We start from the raw sequence: 16,870 nt of genomic DNA on the forward strand, positions 1-16,870 counted from the left end.
TTAAGTCAGATGCACCTCTCTCTTGAGGAACAGTGACTTTGAATCACATTATTATTCTTGCTTGGAATATTAAAAAAAAAAACACCTGACAGTCCTATAGGAAACACTAGAGCTAGTGGGAGCAAAGCAACACCAAAGGGAGCTTTCCTCCTTTATCAAACAGCAGCTGTAGGGAGATGAGAGGATACAAAGCATGTAATTAGTCTGTGGAACTCCTTGCCACTGGATGTGGTGATAGCATCTGGCCTAGATGCCTTTTAAAGGGAATCAGACAGCTTTCCAGAGGAAAAGTCCATTACAGTTCACAAGCCGTGATAGGTATGTGCTACCTCCTGGTTTTAGAAGTAGGCTATCTCAGAATGCCAGATGCAAGAGAGTTGCAACAGGGTGCAGTTGTCTCATGTGCTCCCAGAGGCATCTGGTGGGCCACTGTGAGATATAGGAAGCCTGACTAGATGGGCCTTTGACCTGATCCAGTGGAGCTGTTCTTATATTCTTACACAGATTGCCTCCTCCCATGTGCTGTTTAACAAGCAAGGGAAAAAAACAAGCACGTCGCTGCATAGGATCTGCTCAAAATAACATGAAGCTTGGCCCATAGTTGAATAGGTAAGACCCAGGCATTGAGGGTTTGTGATACTTTTAGACTGCATCTGGAAGCTTCCAGACCTGGCTGTAGCACAGTCTGAGCTGTACTTCTGGCTTGCCCCTCCTTTCACTGGACCTCTGACTGCTCCCCAGTCCAGTTGCCTACAGATCAAATTTCACTAAAGCACTGGGTGTTGTATCAGAGTGGCACTGCCTAACACTTCTTATTCAACATGTGGTACACTTGCCAAAAAGCCTGGCTACCACTGAGTGTTAGTTAAAACATGCATAAAGAGTCTAACCTGTACATCTTTGTGATTTTTCAGTGGTTAATGTTTCTGTTAATGTGCACTCATGTGGAGAAAGAGAGCTGCAGCAGTCACTGAAGATGTTTTCCACCTGTTATTTTTGGAGTTAGAGCCAAACCAGACTAAGAACATGGTGTGGGCCAGCAGACTTTTGCTTACTTTGCTAAATAGCAGCCAGATCAACCCACCCACCTCCCATTGAATTGGTTCCATGATGTAAAGGAAAGTTAACCATCTGCCTCCCCTGACGTGATCTAGATTCACTCCTCCTGCTGCTGCAACTTGCCTTGGAATTATAGCTTCCTCAGTTTGATCTGACATCTTGAAAAAAAGTACCTCAAGGACATTTAGGAATAAAAGTTGAGAACTTGATTCTGAACGTAAATTTAGGTATGTGAAGTGATTTCTAAGCTGTTGTCTCTAAGCTGCGGTTTGGTTTTAAACAAGCCCTAAGTATGCAGGCTTGCTCACTATAAAGTGCTCAGGTGAATCCAGGTTTATAAATTAAAGAAATGGGACATAAGGCCCAGCCCAATGTGTCTTCATGCAAGGCTTGGGCGAGGAAGCTGGTGTTTGACCTGCTGTCATCCGCTGATATTTCAGACCTATCGCCTGCGTTTTCTGTGCCCTAGATTCTTACCCTGTTTTCAGTGAGAAAGCTGTTCAAGTGAGAAGGAAAAATGATCACTGCACACGTACGTAGCAGAACCACCAATGACTGTTCACTACAAAACTCCAAAGCCACTGAAACCACAGACCTAAATTGCACCAGCCAAGTGGTATTTAAGAGTCCACATGTATGTATTTATTTACATGCTGCCTTTCCCTTATTTATATGGTACATACTGACACTGTATGCATTCACTTAGAAGTCCATCAGAGTTGTTAGTGAGACTCCCCAGTAAGTTCGTTTACTGTGTTCACAGACCTCACTCCTTCCCTGTAGCAATTGGCAACCTCATTTAGGCCACCCAGTTCTTCAGTGACATCTAAGCAGCTAAGCCAATGATGGTTGCAGGCAGGGCCGGCCTGTTCATGAGGCCAACTGAAGTGGGGGGAGGCACCTATCTCTGCCTCCACTGTGCCTCTTCCTCCTTGGACTACCTGTATTGAAAAAGGAAGAGGAGGATAGAGAGGAAGAGGAAGTGTGTGGGGGTGGAGAGTACTGAGTGAGAACACTGGCGAGTGGGAGGAACTGAGGCTGGCACATCATTGGGTAAGGAGGGGAAGCATTTGGATGCTGCCAGGTGTCAGGAGGTCTTGGGCTGGCCCTCGTCATAGGACCAGTCACTAGAACCATCCAGGGGTGTTAAACTCATTTCATACAGAGGGCCAAATAGCATTCACGATGCTCCCTGAGGGCTGGAAGTGATGTCATTAAACAGGCCATAACCAAAAATAAGCACTTTTTCTCACTTAGCAACTCATTAGCTGCAAATGACAGAAGAGAAAATACACAAATCTTTATCATATTCCAAGATATGGGACAGCCTGATTTTCATGTGGGCTGCCCTTTCAGCAGTGACACCGCAGTACTGCTCAGCAGTTGAGAGCCTGAGGGCCAGATAAAAAGCTTCCAGGGGCCGCATCCGGCCCCCGGGTCTTATGTTTGACACCCCTGATCTAGAGCAGTGGTTCTCAAACTTCTACAAGGGAGTTGGGAACCACATAAATGGTTGTAGGAGCGTAGGCAAAGGCAGTGATGCATTTGCCAGAATCACACTGCTGCCAAGGACAGAAGGGGGTGTTTTCAACTTATCAGGGGTAGCACTGGACTCCTGGGGCGTTTGGGGAGCTTGCAGATGCCTCCGCAGGGACCCCCAAGTTGCAGAATGCTTACAAAAGCTAGCGCGACCCACTTCTGGTTTGTGATAGCAAATCTGGAAAAGGTCGCAATTACTTTTTAAAAGCATTCTGTGGCTTGTGGAGTCCTGCAGAGGTGTCTGTGGGGTCCCCACATTCTCAGTATTCCCTGGTATGTTGTGGCTCCCCACATTCTCATTATCCCTGGTAAGTTGGAAACACCCCCTTCTGTCCCTGGCAGCAGCACGATCCTGGCGACTGCTGGGCTGCCTTCTCTCCTCCCTGCCCCTTAAGGGGGCAGGCACAGGGCTTTCCCTGGCTGGTGGATCACAACCCACCAGTTTGGGAACGACGGATCTAGAATCCTCCTTCCACCCATAGGCAGAAAGCTACCATTTTCTTACCTTGTGTAGTGTATTGGAGTCCAGGATGTTAAAGGGTAACTCAAATGGCTTTGCTTGTGGCATCTTAGAGATGAGAAATGGAGTAGACTCTATGAGAATTTCTCACTGTTATACAGGAGGTATTTATGATTTTTCTAACATGAGAAAAAAACAGTGTTGGGAAAAGCAGCCGCCGAAGTGTTCTTGAATGTTTATTGATATCTGTTAACCGCCTTGCGTATTTCTTTGCTTATTTTCTCATAGCATTAGACCTGCTGCCTCCTGGTCCACTGCATCAACCATCTTTCCCTCCCTCCTTTCTATTTTCTAAAGCCCCCTCTGGAGGATGGTGTCCAGAATCACACACAGGACTCCAGGTTGAAGTCAGCCTGTATCTTAGCAACAGCATGTATAGAAAAGTTCAAGGTGTGGGGGTGAAGGAAAGGCGCAGAAGCAGTTGCAGAAGTGGGGTGAGGCTGAAAGAAACATATGGGTCTCCGCATGTCCTTCCACCCACACTCCCTCACCCGCTGCCTCATCGTCTCCCAGATGCCAACATGCTTGTACCCTCAGAAATATGTTTCATGCCTGAAGTGGCTGCCTTTAATCACTGCGTGACAGAAAGAAAGTCAACCAGTGGAGCTTTTCTTGGCCTGGAGATGGGAAGGGTTGCCTCCAAATGGTTGGCAACCTTCAGTCTCGAAAGACTATGGTATAAGCCTACAGCACCTGATATTCCCAGGTGGTCTCCCATCCAAGTACTAACCAGGCCTGACCCTGCTTAGCTTCCAAGATCAGACAAGATCAGGCATGTGCAGGGTAACAGTTGCTGTCAAATGTTGCATAAATAAAGCAATATTTAATTCAGAGCTTGGGGGCAAAGTGGCTCCAGCAATTTGAAAAGGTAGTTGAACTGCGAACAAAATGTGTGTGTAATCTGAATCTATGGCGCTTTTAGTTTAGGAAAAAAAGTCTAAGGGATGTGACATGGTAGAGACGTACGCAACTGTGCATGATCCTCCATAACAATAGCACCTGGGTTGGCTGAATAAACTGATTGCCAGGATGTTCAGGAGGGATGAAAGAAAGTACCATGCATAATTTCCGCATGGACTTTGCTGTCCCAAAATATGGTGATAGTCACTGGTCTAGGTGGCACACAAAGGAGATGATATCAGTTCAGGGAGGACAAGCCTAACAGTGGCAACCGTCACAATGACCCTGTGGAATTATCCAGGCTGCAGACCACTGAGTGCCTCCATTGTTGGGGGAGCAACTCTGACAGAAGGCGAACGCCTTCGTGGCTGGACTTTTGGGCTTCCTAGAGGCATGTCTTGTTGGCCACTCTATGAAACGCTGGACTAGCTGAATTGCTGGTCTGTTCCAGTCAGGCTCTTGTTATGTTTTGATCAATTTTGCCTATCCTATACTTGATAAAGGCACAGGAGCCCTGCCAGAAAAAAAGGTTGCAGCATATCTACGGTACAAATTGATACAGGTTTTGTATCAGGGCACAATCCTAACCAACTTTCCAGCACTGGCATAGCTATGCCTGTGGGCCTGTGCCGCATCCTGCAGTTGGGGGACAGTCATGAAGCCTTCCTCAAGCTAAGGCAATGTTTGTTCCCTTACCTCGGAGTTGCATTGCCCTTATGTCAGTGCTGGAGAGTTGGTTAGGATTGCAGCCTTATCCTCTGATAGAGAATCCAACCCAGAAAAGGTCATTTGGAGAGGGCTCTGAGAGTCCTCTAAGTTTCCCTAACCCTAGCCCCACCTCTTTGCAGTTACTCAGAGTCTGATCAGAATCCTCAGATCTGAGGAATCCTATAGTTCCTCAGATTCTGAAGACAGAAGGAATGGCTATGAAGCATGTTTAAATCTATAGTATAGGTGTGCCACTATACAGGTCGCGTGCCCCGACAGCCATTGAGTAAATCCACGCAAGGATCTCACTATAGCATCTCTTATGTATAAGTATACACCCCCAAGTCTGCCAATCCCAGTGTTCTATCAGTGTCCTTACCAGCAACACCCCAATATACCTACTCACCCACACATCTTCAAAATATTGAATAAACCTCTCCACAGTTCATTACAAGACAAGGAAGGTGGTGACAACCTGCAGCAGTCTCACTATTTTTATATCCGCCCAGGGCTCTTTTTTTTTTTTTTTTGGTGGTCTTTTGTCCCGCAATTATTGGGCAGATTTGCACAAGCGTGCAGGGTCAATCCAGCCATGAGGCCAGGCCAGGCCAGGCAATGTGGGCTGCCTCTGGTAGCAGATGGGAGCAAGCAACCCTGCTGCCATCAGTTCCCTCTGTGGCCACCTTGCCTAGCCCCCATTTACCTTTTCCTCTCTGCTCTGTGTTTGAAATAGAGCGACTGAGTGGCGCTGGGCAAAGAAGCCAAGAGAGGCACTGCTCCAGCTCCCAGTTTCTTGGTTCCAGCTTTGCTGGTTTGTTTCCAAACATGAAGCAGCGTGGTGGAGAGGAGGAAATGATTAAGGGCCAAATCTTAACCAACTTTCTAGCACTGGTGCAGCCGTGCCAATGGGATGTGTGCTGTATCCTGTGGTGGTGGGGAAGTCATGGACACCTCCTCAAAGTAAGGGAATGTTTGTTCCCTTATTATGGGGCTGCATTGCAGATGCATCCACATTGGAAAGTTGGATAGGATTGGGCCCTAAGCCAGGTGTGTTGGTGGGGCCTGCTTCCAAGGCTGCTGAGCCAGGTAAAGAGGTAGTTCTGGGGGGGGATCCTGTTGCCTGAGTGGGAAGAGGACCACTCTTATTGCCCGTCATCTTGTTCTAAAGGGAAGTGGAGGAGGAGAAGGTGGGGAGGTAGCAAAATTTCTGTACCCCTTAGGGTGTCATTTCCCCCACCTCAGGTCTGTAAACGTGAGAGACAAGACAGGGTGTGTGACTCTTAAGAATTCATTGCTGAACCTAAAAGTTGTATCCAAAAGGTTTGTGTTGGTTCCTAGCCTCCCCACTCACATAAGCATCAGACCCAGAAAGCACCGCACAAATCTCCTCACATTAAACACGTGAATGCATTTCGGAGAATTCAAAGTAATTCTTCTTGGATGCACTCCTGCAGTGCAGAGGCACCGACGGCAAGCGAGGACTGACACCTCTGAAGGAAAACATACTTGTTGTAGTTCCTTCCTGAGGAAGTGGTTCTCCTCAGAGAAGCTGCGTGGGGGGCGCGGGTGGGGAAACAATGCTACATAAAAGCACAGTTGTCCTGGCTTCCTCACCACTTACCACAGGGGCACATTTACAACCATGGGTACCAGCATTTAAAGAAACGCTTTATTAAAATAAACCTGTCCTTAACGCATTTCCTATGCAGAAACTGGAAATGAAGCCTCAGGGAGGGTGATCGCAGCACTGGCATTGCTCTCTAGAGTAGGGATGTCAAGCATAAGGCCCACGGGCTGGATATGGCCCCCGGAAGTAATTTCTCTGGCCCCCATTCATTACTATACCAGCTGGATACCTGAATACCAGCTAGAGCGGAGTAAAGGGAGGAGAGACATCTGCCAGCTGCTGGGCCACTGTGGGGAACAAGAGCTGAACTACATGGGTCTGTAGCATTAATCCAGCAGGGCTTTTCTTCAGTGTATGTCCATACACTTCAGTGGCACTTGTTTATTTTCTGGTCCTTGGGAACTCACCGCCCCTATTTTGTCAGTATCTTTTGGGAGATATTTGGGGATGCCTTTTGGAGCATATGCCACGAGCTTGCCTTCTCCCCCCCCCCCCCCGCCACCCAATAATGCTTAGCCATAAAGTAAATGTTGCTGAATGCAGTTTTGAGTCACAGCTGTGCTATAAAAAGGACAATCAGAGCTCTGGTGAGCTTAGAATTCCATTAAGGTTTTGAAAATAAGTAATCTGCTCCGGTTAGGGTACTAACAAACCCTGCCCCAGAAGCCTGTGCAATGCAAGCTATCGCAGGATAAATGAAATGGTTGGGAGAGTCTTCGGTAACATGTCATAGTACCTGGATGGGGGTGATCTGTCATGACCCTTGCTGTGAGAACAGAGGTGTTGGAACAAATAAAGAAAGCCCCTGTTTTTATCCTTGAAATATTGCAGCGTATATTTAATTCTACTTAAAATAATTCAAATTTTGGATCGTATTTCATCACGTTAGCTGAGCAGGGGGTCCTTCTTGCAAGCCCAATCCCAGAATCCCTTGCTCTACCTGTTAGCCACTGCTGTGGTGTTGCCAATGGAAACAGATTATTAGGACTTTCTATAGGGATTATCTAGCGGCATTCTTTTCAGGCTCCTTTTCATTTTAGGGAAACTTTAAATCGTGAGCAATCCCTTTGTTACGCCACGAGTCACAGCCAGAGAGGGTACAGAGAAGCCCCTTTCTAGTCTATAAGTATCTGGTGTGCATAAGGCTGGGTTTTTCACAGCTGACAGACTCCTCGGGGAGTTGCTTGTGTTCACTGCCTCCTCCTGCCCCACTGAGTGGGCCACACTCCTGCCTGCCATTGCCATTCTGGGCAATCTTGCTGACCTCCGTTGCTTCTGCATCCATTTCTTCCTCTTCTTCCATCTTGTCTGGTGTAGTGGCGGCTCCTGCTGCTTCTTGGCTCTGTACTCGGCGGGAGGGTCTCATGATGGCCCTGCGGAAGCCCTGCTTGAAGCGGTAGGAGAGGAAGCCATAAATGATGGGATTGGCGCAGCTGTTGGCGTAGGGCAGAACCACCACCAGGAAATAGATGCCAAAAAAGGTCTGTTCCGCAGGCCAGATGACATTGATGATGTTGAGTACATAGAATGGCAACCAGCAGAGCACAAAGACTGCCACCACAGCAACCACCATGCGTGTGACTCTCTTTTCAGAGCGCTTGCGCTTGGCTGTCAATGCTCGTACCTTTCTGCCTGATGACCGAACCTTGACAACAATAAGGAGGTAACACAGGCAGATGACCAGCAATGGCCCAAAGAAACCAAGGGCAGCTGTGTAGATGATGAAGCCAGCTCTCCACACAGAAGCTGGCTCAGGCCACTGGATGTGGCATGTGGTCATGCCTAGAGGGACATCTGAGAACACCACCACTGGCAGCACCACCACTGAAGAGAGCACCCACACTGCAGCACTAACCAACTTGGCTAGCCGGGCCGTCCTCCATTTTGAAGATTTTGCTGGGTGCACCACTGCCAGGTAGCGGTCCACACTCATCACGGTCAGGCAAAAAATACTAGTGAACTGGTTGATGGCATCCACGCCCATCACAAGTCGGCACATGAATGAACCAAAGGGCCAGTAGGACAAAGCATTTTGTGCAGCCAAGAAAGGTAGGCCAAGCATGAAGAGTTCATCCGCTAACGCCAAGTTGAAGATGTAGACGTTGGTCACAGATTCGCTCACCGAATGGCACAAAACTACATAAATGACCAAGGAGTTCCCAGCTAGCCCCACCACACAGACTATAAGGTAAACCAGGGAGATGAGGACATCAGTGACACCCAGGCTGAGGCTGCCAGAAAAACTGGCTGTTGAATTCTCTTCCCATGAGGCTAGTGTGGTGAAGTTGAAATTGTCCATGGCAGAAGAGCTGAGTGATTGTCGTACTGAATCTGTATCTAGGAAGAACAGAAAAAAGAGAGCCATTTGTACCTTATAATTCACAGGGGAATAAGAGAACAATACAACTAGAGAAAGAATGAGAAGTAGAGATAGGATTGAGGTCTCCAGATTTTGGCCACCAACTAGTTTTGTCAAAGACCTGTTTTGACAGAGGTGGTATGTAAGAAGGTGGAGGGCTACAGCCTGCTGCCAAACCGCGTTGCCACAGCCCCAGCTAATCTGCATCCCTCCCTTGCTTCTAAGGTTGACAACCAGGTGGCAATTTAGCCTCAAAGTTTCCAGCTGCTAGCTTCTATACTCCAGTCTTGGCATGACCAAGAAACGGAAGCAATAGAGAATACTCTAGAGAAGAGGGAAGGAGAAAAGGAAATGGAAGAAGTAACAAGCAATTAAGCAAGGTTGCTGGGTCCATCTCTGCCTTTGTCACATCTCAAAGGAGAAGGTGGTTGTGAGTCATTAGACTGGGCCATTGTACTGGTAAATACAATAGGAATAAAAGAGTTTAGGAAAACCCCTGCTGCATCAGGCCAAAGACCCACTAGTCAAACATCCTGTTTCCCATAGTGGCTGTCCACATAGCTCTGGGAAGCCTGCAAGCAGGAAAGAAAGACAAACATCTCTCCCACAATTACTCCCTTGCAGCTGGCTTTCAAAGGCATGCTGCTGCCAAAGCTTGAGAGAGCAGAGCCTCCATGACTGGTAGCCATTGATGGATCTCTCATCCATGAATGTGTCCAGTCCCCTGAAATCTGATCAGCTGATGACAATAAAATCCAATCACTGGCCCCTATACTGCAAATATACTTGATGCTAGGGCAACATCCATTAATAACGAGGAATTAAAAAAAACACACAACTGATTTTACAACATAGTTCAGTATCAAACTTTGTTCTGTAAATGCAAACCAGGTCCAGGAACACATTTCTGGAGGAAAGCACGGGGGCTGCCTTTATGCTGACCAAGGCCATTCAGCCGAACATGCATTTGTCCTTATTATTCTCACCAGACAGACCTGTTGCTAAGCCACTTAGCCTATAGCTTTTAGCTAGTTACTATGCCACTTTAGCTCAGGGCTGATTTAATCATTATGCTCACCATGTTGCAGAACAAGGGGTGTAAGCTCAGCGGCAGTCTTTCTCGTACTGCCATTTTGCCGAGAAGACACACCTTTATGTACAAAGGAACTGCAGTCCCCTTTTCTCCTGGCCTCCTTTTAAAAACTCCTGTGTGCGGTTCAGAATGCGGTGACATATTTCTGTCATAGGAGAGCCATGGCCATGTTGCCTGCTCTGAGAAACATGTGCCTTCCTCAGTGAAAAAGAACATTCTCTCTTTGAGGGAGTTGATTAGCAGGAAAGGGGGAAGGACAACCAGTTTTTCCGATGTCTGCCTTTGAATGAGATAGGTACATCCCAGTCTGTTTTGGGAGGTATCTCCCACTGAGTTCAGTGGGGCTTTTCCCAAGGCAAATATGCACCTAATTTCAGGCTTCATCAACAGGTTTTCACCTGCTGCTGCCTCCTTGCCCACTGCTTTCCTGTTGCACCCCACCCTTTTCTTCACCACCTTGCTTAGCTTGGTTTTGTTTTGACTAGAAAACCATTCTGCCAGGATGCAGCCCTCGCCCCGTTCTGTTCTAAGCACAAGAGAAGGCAAGTCTTGTTCATCTACAATGCCCACTTGCTGATGGTCATACCCTGCATGTGCTCAATCTTGTCTGATCTTGGAAGCTAAGCAGGGTCAGGCCTGGTTAGTACTTGGATGGGAGACTGCCAGGGAATACTGGGTGCTGTAGGCTTATACCATAGTCTTTCCAGACTGAAGGTTGCCAACCAGTTGCAACCAGGCTTATGTGTGGAAAGAGTCCCTTCGCATTCAGAGCTAACTCTGAAAATGCAAAAGCCTGACGTAGTGTTGCACCAGTTTGGTGTCTGCAGGGCATCACAGTGGGAGCAAGCCCAGCCCTAGACCCCTCATCATTTGTGGCAGTGTGGCAAGATGCTCCCTCCCATGCAGGCGACACCCTGACCCGTTCCCCTGCATCTTTCCCATCGCTGACTCTTCCCCCTGGGCACACCAAGTAGCACCTCTGATTTCCTTCCTCCACCCCACAGCTTTTTCTCCCATAAATTCCCTGCAGGCACATGGATCCTGCCACCAGTGACTCTCCCCCTCCCCCCTTCTGGTCACAAAAAATACACCTTGGCTTATTCCTCCCACTTCATCTTTCAGGAATGTACTGTGCGTCCTGTTTGGACCTGACCTGACATTCCTGTCCCCCACCTTTCCCTCCTACCTGGCCCTCTCATGTGTCCCCCTATCTACCTTTAACAGTTTTCCCTTCCCTTAAATATTATATCTGCAGTGGATCCATAGTATTGGAGTGGCTTCCTCTTTCTCCTCACTCCCGCCCACTCTGCCTTGGCAGAGGGTGAAAACAGAGGCCAGAACAAGGGAGCAGTAGAGTGGTGAGTTAGAACCAGGTAAAAGCAGGTGACAAGAGTACAAGCACAGGTGGGGCCACCTCCCCTGCCAATCTGCCACTTGATGTGGCCACCTTCATGCACCTCATTGGCAGACGAGCCCTTATCGGGTGTAATGACAGCACTGGCTTGCCCTGTGCTGTCTTCTTTAAATATAGAGGCATGTCCTCCAGCAGTAGTGCTGATACCACTTATATGGCTGCTGCTTTAAGGAATGGCCATGGCAGAGTCCTTGCTTTGCATGCAGAAGATCCCAGGTTGAATCCCTGCTATCTCAAGGTACAGCTGGGAAAGACCCCCTGTCTGAAAATCCTCAAGAATTATTGCCTTTCAGTATAGAGAATGCTGAGCTAGAGGAACCAACAGTTTCCTGCTGATAAGGCAGCCAGCCTCCTATGCACAGATGCAAACATCGTCCTCTAAGGGTGTTCTGAGCAGGCAACAGGGTACAGTTACCCTTCAGGGGACATGGCGGGTAGGATTAAAACCTCTTATAGCATCCATGAAAGGTTTTATTTTCAAAGAAAATGAAGCCCATGTTATCTGAGAAGATACGTATGAGCCCTTGAGAGTCATACCTGTATCTCAGGATTAAAGTAATTTATTTTAGTGTTGTTTTTTTAATTGCCCTGCTGTTTTGCAGTCGTAACTCAAACGGCTTAAGTAAAACAAAGCCAATGAAACAATGCAGCAAAGGGAAAAGCAAAACAGATGGCATGATAACTTTCAGAACTGGAACACAAAGCATGTATAGATGAAAACACATTATTGTGTCCTGCAGTCCTAAGATTTCCAGGCTGCCCCAGTGACAGAAAATATTCCTCGGCCATCCTGTCAGCAGCCAAGAATGGTAGGATCTTCTCTGTCTGCTCATTTAAAAACAAATTCAGTTTTTTGTCCCTACCATGTGCCATCCTCATATCTCTGATGGTATTTATGCCTTCAATGTTCTGATTCGGCAAGAAACACAAAGCAGAACTTCCTTATGAATTGTTTAATTATAGTACAAGGTAGGAAATGTTGCAGGTCGAGGAAGGGAATTATTTTTGGAGACGGTGGGTAGAAACAGAATCATGGGAAATAAATTCAAGCTGAGAAACAGGAAATAGTTTTCTAGTACAAGGGACTCTTCATTATTCAGGCCATGGGCAATCAAACACCCTTATTATCAGAATTTGCTGTATGGTTCTCAAGTACTCCTGTGTCAGCCTCAGCCTGTATTAAGGGCTCATTTTTCCCCAATGTCATCTGATTATATTTCCCAAGTCACTTGGAGAAACAAGTCTAACACAGTGAAATAGCTAATCTTCCAATGAAGTTCCATCACTTGAGTCTCTTGATACTAGATTAAGCAAAATCCAGAACTCATTTGTCTTGTTCTGTTTGAGGAGGGAGAACTAATTAGCTTTTTTCTGCTTCTTAATTATATGTTTTTCTTTTCCAATAGTTAGATCCATCAGAATAATTAATCTTGGAGACATGACAGGTGCCAGAGCAAGGTGAGACCCCCCCCCCCCATGACAGGGGTCAGCATCAGTGGGCAACTGCCAAGGGCACAGGAACCTCAGAAGGCGCCACTGCTGATCCTTGAGGCCCATAACCTTTATATAGGGATGGTAGACACTCTTGAACTCACTCAGATGGAAGAGGGCAGTGTGCTGAGAGCTACTTAAATCTGGAGCTAAGATGGAGTTATTCCTCCAATCTTAAGGTTGATGAGATCTATTGTGAAGATCAGAGGAAGATACGATGCCAAATAAAGTTATCACATGGTATTTTGTTACCTCTTGGGTCTTAAGTAGGGTTGCTATTGCCCTCATTTGAACAAGATGTGTATCCAAAATGATGTTTTTATTTATTACTGTACATTTATATCCTGCCTTTTACTTGTTATTGAAATTAAGGTGGTCTACGTAGGTGGCTACCAATCCAGGTATTATCCATACCCAGATGTCTGTAGCTTAACCAAGGTGATGATATCATGTACCCTCAGTTGTGGTACTGAAAACTAATTCCTGGGATCAGCATGGGCTTAGAGGCACCCTCTTCCTAACTTCTTAAGTGTTCTTCCACATGTTCTGAACATGTTCTGAACAGCGATCGGGTTGGCAGGCCTCAGGTTTTTAGCAAAAAACAGCGTACATCTCACAAGCCTGAAGTCTGATCACTCCTGGATATTCAGAACGTGACTTTTTTGAAAAACAGCTTGTCACAAGACCTGGCTTGTGTAAAACGTCAAGCAGTGTGTGTGTTTGTGTGTGTTTCCGGGTGGCCTAGCCATGTTGTCAACTGAATTCCATGCTTCAGGTGCCAAGCTGGGGGAGGTGGGGGGTAAGCTAGCGGGGCTTCCAGAATAATCTCAACTGGTCACTTCAGAAAAATCAGCAGCTGAGGAGGACAAGGACAGTAGACGCACACTGGCGGGTGTAGTTAAGGCATGTGCTGGCAGGAGCAGCAGGTCAGTGCTGAGGTGCATGCTGGTGGATTGGGCCTGCTTCAGCTGCTCAGTGTGGGCCACCAGTGTTTTTATACTGCAGCTCCTCAGGAAGGCTATGGTGTCTCACCTCTTGTGCCACCAACAGCATAGTGGCTTGAGAGTGCTGTCTCTGCATTCAGGCCACTGACCCCATCTTAAGGGTCAATAGACCCTCTCAAGGTTCAGCAGTTGCTCCTCATCCTCTTGGTGCATGGACAGCACTTAAGCTTCTGATTGTTGCCTAGTTTTCATTACACAGCTACTTCTGGCCCCTCTTGCCTTCTTGTTTGTTAGTCTAGATTAGCCTGACCTGTTTAGAGAAACACAGAGAGACAGAGGAGGCCTTGGAGATCCACATCTTGGACGATGCATCTGTTTGGTTCTCACTTAGATTGACAGTCATTTATCTGGATCCTGGAGAGGCCTGAAAGCTTGTTTGCCTGAATCATCCGGGCAGAAGACTCTATAGCAGTTTATATGTTCAACTCTCTGCCCCTCACGGGTCAAGAGGGCCAATTCACTAATGGTGTCTTTTCCAGAATCCCAAATCCTGAACCCAGACCTGCCGGGAGATAAACTACATGAAGTTTGTACGGAGAGGCACAAACAGACAGACGTAAAGATAAGCAGAACTCTGGTGTGTGTCTTTCCCTCTCCAGTTTTAAATCATAGTGATCGATGGGCAATTAGAAACTTGCATATATTTAAATGCATTAATGCAAATGAGAAATGGCAGTTGATATCTCCCCTGGGAGTCATTGCCATCCTAAATATAAAAACAGTCCTGTAAGCAAAAGCAAGTTGTGGGCAAAAGTCTTCTCATTAGTAGCTCCGGATGCAATTGTTACTAGCGCTCTAAAGGACTGTGGAGAATTGAATGAGAAAATTTATTCTATGCTGTAAGGAGCAAGATACAGATGTGGTGGGTTTTTTTCATGAGGATAGCAGGGTCATTGAATTGATGCTGGGTTTGAAGGATCATCAGGGCCCTTTGGATAGGGACATCGCAAGTCCACAGAAGGCTGCAGTCCTGTGCATGCTTTCCACAAGGGAAGTATGAAACCTTGAGCATAATGGGACTCACTGCTGAGAAAATCTACATAGGGTCTTGCCTATAGGAAAAAAGCATTGCTGGAGGGTTTTTTTTTTTTTAAATTATACAGAGAATATAGCACTAAATTTAATACTGCGTGAAACCAGTGTTTTAATTCTGCTCCCTGCTGGTTGCAGAAAAGCAGTGCTTCCACAGTGCACTCACAGCTGAATCCTATTCACACTTTCCTGGGAGTAAGCCCCATTGACTCTAATGCAACTTACTTCTGAGTAGACATGCATAGGCTTGGGCTGTCAGTCCCCAAGTTATGTACTGGTTCTGTTCCAGAGGTTTGTTCAGAAATCAGGCCTTCTTCCTGGATTAATTATTGTACCTATACGACACTTCCTTATATTGAGTCAGACCATTGGGTGATCTTGGCCAATATTGTCTACACTGAGTGGCAGAACCTCTCCAGAGTTCAGAAGTATATAGAATATGCATTCCTTCTGCACCTTCAGATGTTCCTGTATTCAAGTGAAACCTGTGTCTGAAAGAGATACTTTACTCCAGGACAATTTGGCTGTGTCTAGAGATGGTTCTTGCTGGCTTCCAACAACCTTCTAGCTTAGCGGTTCCCAAACTGTGGGTTAGGATCCACTGGTAGGTTGCAACCTGATCAATTAGATCAGACAACTAATTGCCTCAAGCCCAGAGGCTGTTCAAAAATCAGATACCATAGCTGCTAATTACCCTGCAAAGAGCTCAACTCTTGCAGTTTGAAACCGTGTGTAAATACAGGGAGATGAATGTTTGAGGGTGTTTTTTCTGGATATTATACATAAATAAAATATTTCTTTCTAGATCTCCTTGTTAAAAAGTCTGGTAAACCTAGGTGGGTCCTGATAGAGTGTCATTTTAAAAAGTGGGTGCTGGTGCTAAAAACTTTGAAAACCACTCTTCTAGCTGATAGCTAGTTATAGGACATTCTGCACCATGCTATATCTCCACAATCATCTTGATATAAAAATCCCCAGAGAACCATATAATTGGGCATATTCTGGTGGTAATTGTACCTGCGCCTGAGCTGATTTTTCAATCACAGGAGCAACTGGAGTTTGAAAATGCCTAGCTCCACAACTGTGCATTTCTGGCAATGATCAGCCTTTTGCTTTTGTAATTGATTCTGTTTTTCCTTCACTGAGACCTTTCTGCAATCAGCGCAATTTTAAGGATAAAATGTAGAGAACAAACACCTGCACCTTTGGAAGCAAAGGGAGAGCAAAGTGGGAGGATAATCAGGTGGGGGATTGAGAAGGTTCCCACCTACTAGAAGATGAATTAATGGTACGATTGAGACCTGCATGTTTGATTCCATTTATCTTATTTACTCTTCCTTCTCCTGCTAGGAAGGTGCAAAGTGGCTAACATGATTAAAAAATAAAGCCTGAAATTAAAAAGTACAAAAGATAAAATAGCAGATAAAACCAGCTAATTCAGCAGTGGCAAAAAGAAGCAGCATCAAAAATTAAGAAAGGGTGGAAGCTAATTGTAATAAAAAGGTTTTCAGCCAGCACTAAAATTGCAGTCTCCATAGTCTGGGTGCCATCACCGAGGTCTTTCACATGTCACTACCAGATGTACTTCCATCAAAGGAAGGACATATAAAAAGGCTCTCTCTAATGATGTTGGGGGGGGGGGGAGAACAGATTCATTTGTGAGGAGGTGGTCCTTCAAATAGTTTGACCCCAAGCAGTTCAGTCAAGTGCTGGCTGAAGTTATTGGGCAGCCCTCTGCACTGTCATTGTCTAACCACCTCCCTCAATCATGCATCTCTTACCTTACTTCTTCCTTTGCATGGGCACTTTAAATAAAACAGGAAATGTGGAGTGCATTGGGACTCCCAGTGTGCTCTGCATTTCCTGTTCATTTAAAAAGCCCATAAGAAGAAAAGGGCAGGAAAGGAGGCCGGCTCCACTGATGATGGATTGGAGGGAGGCAGCTGGTGTCTTCTTCTCTCCCAGTTTGCCATGCCATGTGAACAGCATTGTTTGCTCCATGGTCAGACCGACCATGTGTTTAGTGCCTTAATGTTCAAAACTAGCGCCTTGAATTCCATTAAGAAATGTACTGGCAACTGGTGCAGATAGCACGGTACAGGCATGGTGTCCTTTCCAGGCCTC

The 16,870-nt window shown here is 46.4% G+C and overlaps 1 protein-coding gene and 2 pseudogenes across 1 annotated transcript; 1 reads left to right on the forward strand and 2 right to left on the reverse strand.

Annotated features, from left to right (window-relative positions):
• Positions 1-3,799: 3,799 nt before the first annotated feature.
• LOC136658220 (5S ribosomal RNA) lies at positions 3,800-3,919 on the reverse strand (annotated as a pseudogene).
• Positions 3,920-7,473: 3,554 nt separating this feature from the next.
• Positions 7,474-8,652, reverse strand: SSTR3 (somatostatin receptor 3). The gene has a single exon (XM_066634196.1). It carries the CDS (start codon positions 8,650-8,652, stop codon positions 7,474-7,476), a length of 1,179 nt encoding a protein of 392 aa, XP_066490293.1.
• Positions 8,653-10,377: 1,725 nt separating this feature from the next.
• LOC136657667 (5S ribosomal RNA) lies at positions 10,378-10,493 on the forward strand (annotated as a pseudogene).
• Positions 10,494-16,870: the final 6,377 nt, after the last annotated feature.

The sequence above is a fragment of the Tiliqua scincoides genome, chromosome 7 (genome assembly GCF_035046505.1).
Source record: "Tiliqua scincoides isolate rTilSci1 chromosome 7, rTilSci1.hap2, whole genome shotgun sequence".
NCBI classification, from domain to species: Eukaryota; Metazoa; Chordata; class Lepidosauria; order Squamata; family Scincidae; genus Tiliqua; species Tiliqua scincoides.

What these genes read in the sequence shown, in the direction of transcription:
- SSTR3 (XM_066634196.1), bottom strand. Translation starts at nt 8,652, where the DNA reads ATGGACAATTTCAACTTCACCACACTAGCCTCATGGGAAGAGAATTCA.